The sequence below is a fragment of the Panicum virgatum genome, chromosome 4N (assembly GCF_016808335.1).
Source record: "Panicum virgatum strain AP13 chromosome 4N, P.virgatum_v5, whole genome shotgun sequence".
NCBI lineage: Eukaryota > Viridiplantae > Streptophyta > Magnoliopsida > Poales > Poaceae > Panicum > Panicum virgatum.
Window position 1 is genome coordinate 17091484 of NC_053148.1, and position 3227 is coordinate 17094710.

The window sequence follows — 3227 nt, forward strand, 5'->3', positions numbered from 1 at the left end:
GGGCATACTATGCCATGCTTTAATCCTAGGTGAGCTCATGCTCAGCTATGGTGTTATGGCTGTAATTGTTTGTTAGGGATGCAGCACTAAAATTTCCTTCCCTCACAATATGAACAGCAAAGGAATTTCTTTCTCCTTGTGCTGTGTTAGAAAAATTTCTCATGTATTGTCATTGGTGCTCGCCAAGCACCTACCAACTAATGCTGTTTTGGCAAAAGTTTGTTCCGTTGAGTTACAATGTTGCATAAGCTACCAACTGCAAAACTCAAAGAATTTCCAACTAGCAAAAGTTTTCCTTTAGAATGCATAACTTTCTTAAATTTACCCAGCAGATTCAAGCAGTAATTTAATCTGGTGCCCTTTGTGCATCTTAGATCTTATTCAACTAATTTTTGCTCCGCGGCTTCCTAACAGGAATGGATTCTGTCATCAGAGAGAGCGTACAAGACTGAACTCCGAATATTCTGGCAAAATGGGGCAAACTATGTTACAGCCTCAAGTATTCTTTCTGTGTTCCATTATCCTCACATTATATTTTGCCCTTTTGCAACCGGTGACTGCACAAATCACTGCACCATGGGAAGGTAAAGTCCTTATTCATTGCATGCATACCTCTTATTTAGTTTGATCCCTTCATATTCTTAATTTGCTTCGATTTCACTTTTGCCTTGTAAGCATTACCTCTCAGAGGAGAGATGTATACAAGTCAGCGATACTACTTTTTCTATGACAGCTATTTTTCATGCCTTCAAATTTCTCTTTCATTATTGCCAAACTAATTGTTTGTAAAATTGGTTCGCCTATTCTGCAGTTGATGCTCTTAAGGCTATCAGAGGCAGCTTGATAGATCCATTGGGACGTCTTAACAGCTGGAATCGTGGAGATCCTTGCACAGGGAATTGGTCCCATGTCATCTGCTACAATGCAACAAGCAAAATTGATGGATACTTGCATATACAGGAATTGTATGAGCATAAGCAATCACCTAGTCGATGAATTGCTTGTTATACATTCCATACTAACCCCCTAGCATTTGCTATGAGTTGCTTTTCATGATGAATGACTAAATTTAACCTGGGCTTTAATGCAAATTTGTTTACCGACTTAGCTTAATAGAAGATTGATAACTTATTAACTGCTGGTGGCATCTTTCTTTCTCCCTTTTCCAGCATGCATTACTTTCTTCCAGTTTTGGCATTGTTGGAATCTAGAGTTTATATCTGAAATATTGGAGGCTTTGACTAACAAAAGGATCCAGAATGTTTTTATATAGTACTTGGGCCATGTCCCTTCTGTATCTCTGCAGTTAAACTATTTTGCTAGTAGATATGATTGCTGCAACACTTGTTTCACTTGATGACTTTTTTCCATAAACGTGATTGCAGACAGCTCCTAGCGTTGAATTTATCAGGAACTTTGGCTCCTGAGCTTGGTCAGCTTTCTCAAATGAAAATTATGTAAGTGAAATGATTTTAGCTAGCAGTCAATTAATTTTAGAGTTAGATTTAGCTTGACATTTGGATTGCCCACTTGTTTACTGGTACATGCTCAAAGGGGCTGATTATTTGTTTCTCCCCTTTTTTGAAGGGATTTTAGGTGGAATTCGATAGGCGGGAGCATACCTAAGGACGACGTCGGGGGGTAGGGCGGCGTTGGGGTGCCGAGGACGACGAGGTTGGGGCGCGGCCTTGGACGGCGGGGGCAGGGCGGCGTCGGGGACGAGCCGGAGGTCGCGCCGGCGTGGCAGCCTGGGGACGCGCGAGGGATGCGCGGCCGGCACGGCGTGCCGGGCCGGGGAGGTCGACGGGGACCCGTGCCGGCGCACGCAGGCAAGGGTTGGCCGGGGATCCACGCGCGGCCGCGGGGGCGGGGGAGGGGGCGGTGGCGCACGGGGCCGGTGCAGGGCGGCGTCGGGGGGCGCCGCGCCGGAGACGAGGTGGCGGCGCGCGCACGGGGCCGGGGTAGGGCGGCGTCGGGGTGCCGAGGACGACGAGGACGGGGCGGCGGGGCAGGGCGGCACCGGGGACGAGGCGCCGGAGGACGTCATGCCGGCGCTGCGGTCGGAGCAGGGGGCGAGGGCGGTGCGGCCGGCATGGCGTGCCGGGCCGGGGAGGTCGACGGCGAACCGCGGCGGCGCACGCGGGCGAGGGCCGGCCGGGGATCCACGCGCGGCCGGGGGCGGGGGTGGCGCGGCGGCGCACGAGTGCGGGCGAGCGAGCAGGGGGCGCGGGCGGGCGAGCGAGCAGGGGCGGGTTGGGCGACGTCGAGGCGGCGGGTTGGGGACGACGTCGATCTGAATTTGGCGAAGGGGGTAATTTTTTGGGGATGGCTCGGTTAGTGCCGGCTGGCCTTACCAGCCGAAGGCCAGCCGGCACTAACGTGCCCACGTGACGTCAGATGGACACGTTAGTGCCGGCTGGTAAGAAGTTAGTGCCGGCTGGGATTACCTGCCGGCACTAACGTGTACCATCTGGCGGGAATTGAGAATTGGCCACGCTAGTTCCCAATACACTAAATTTTTAATATTCATAAATTTATTCATAATAGGCTTAATAATTAGAATAATATAACAAAAATTTATGTCTTATTTTTTTAGCTACACAATAATTATAGTAATTATATCTACATAATAATAATAGTAATTTAAGTAAATTAACGAATATGCAACCATTATCAATTTTGTTAACGAATATGCAACCATTATCAATTTTGTGTAGCGTATAGGGTTTATATGTGTATATGTTTCTGTTATTCATAATAAATCGAAAACATTTCATTTTGATCCATGCAAAAATATTCAAAAAACTTTTCAATAGTAGCCTATACAATGATATAATCAATTCGCATATTACTTGATTATTTGTTTGTAATTTAATGTTTCAATGATTCTACTAATGCAAAATTAGTGAATGTAAATAATATTTATACCATGCAAAAATATAATATTATCTGAAGATGATATTATGTCATAATTGGACAAATACTATCAAGAATTGAGATAAATACGATGCGGTGCATTACATTGCATCACTGATTGAGAGAATTCAATATATAAATTATATAAAACCACTACTCATTATTATTATCTACTGAAACATTGATAATCTTCCTTTTGACGAAAGTGCCTTGAGCGTGATCACAACGTAAGTAAGGTGTGTCCTCTTTGGATAAGAGGATGCTAGGGTCAACGTCAACTGAGAATGGAGGAAGGTTATCAATCTGGTCAT

The 3227-nt window shown here is 45.9% G+C and overlaps 1 protein-coding gene across 1 annotated transcript; it reads left to right on the forward strand.

The window, feature by feature from the left end:
* The first annotated feature begins 376 nt into the window (after positions 1–376).
* Positions 377–1660, forward strand: LOC120671200 (probable LRR receptor-like serine/threonine-protein kinase At1g06840). Its single transcript, XM_039951485.1, has 4 exons — positions 377–584; positions 812–965; positions 1386–1457; positions 1588–1660. Exons 1-4 carry the CDS (start codon positions 473–475, stop codon positions 1643–1645), a joined length of 396 nt encoding a protein of 131 aa, XP_039807419.1. The 5' UTR covers positions 377–472; the 3' UTR covers positions 1646–1660.
* The last annotated feature ends 1567 nt before the right edge of the window (positions 1661–3227 follow it).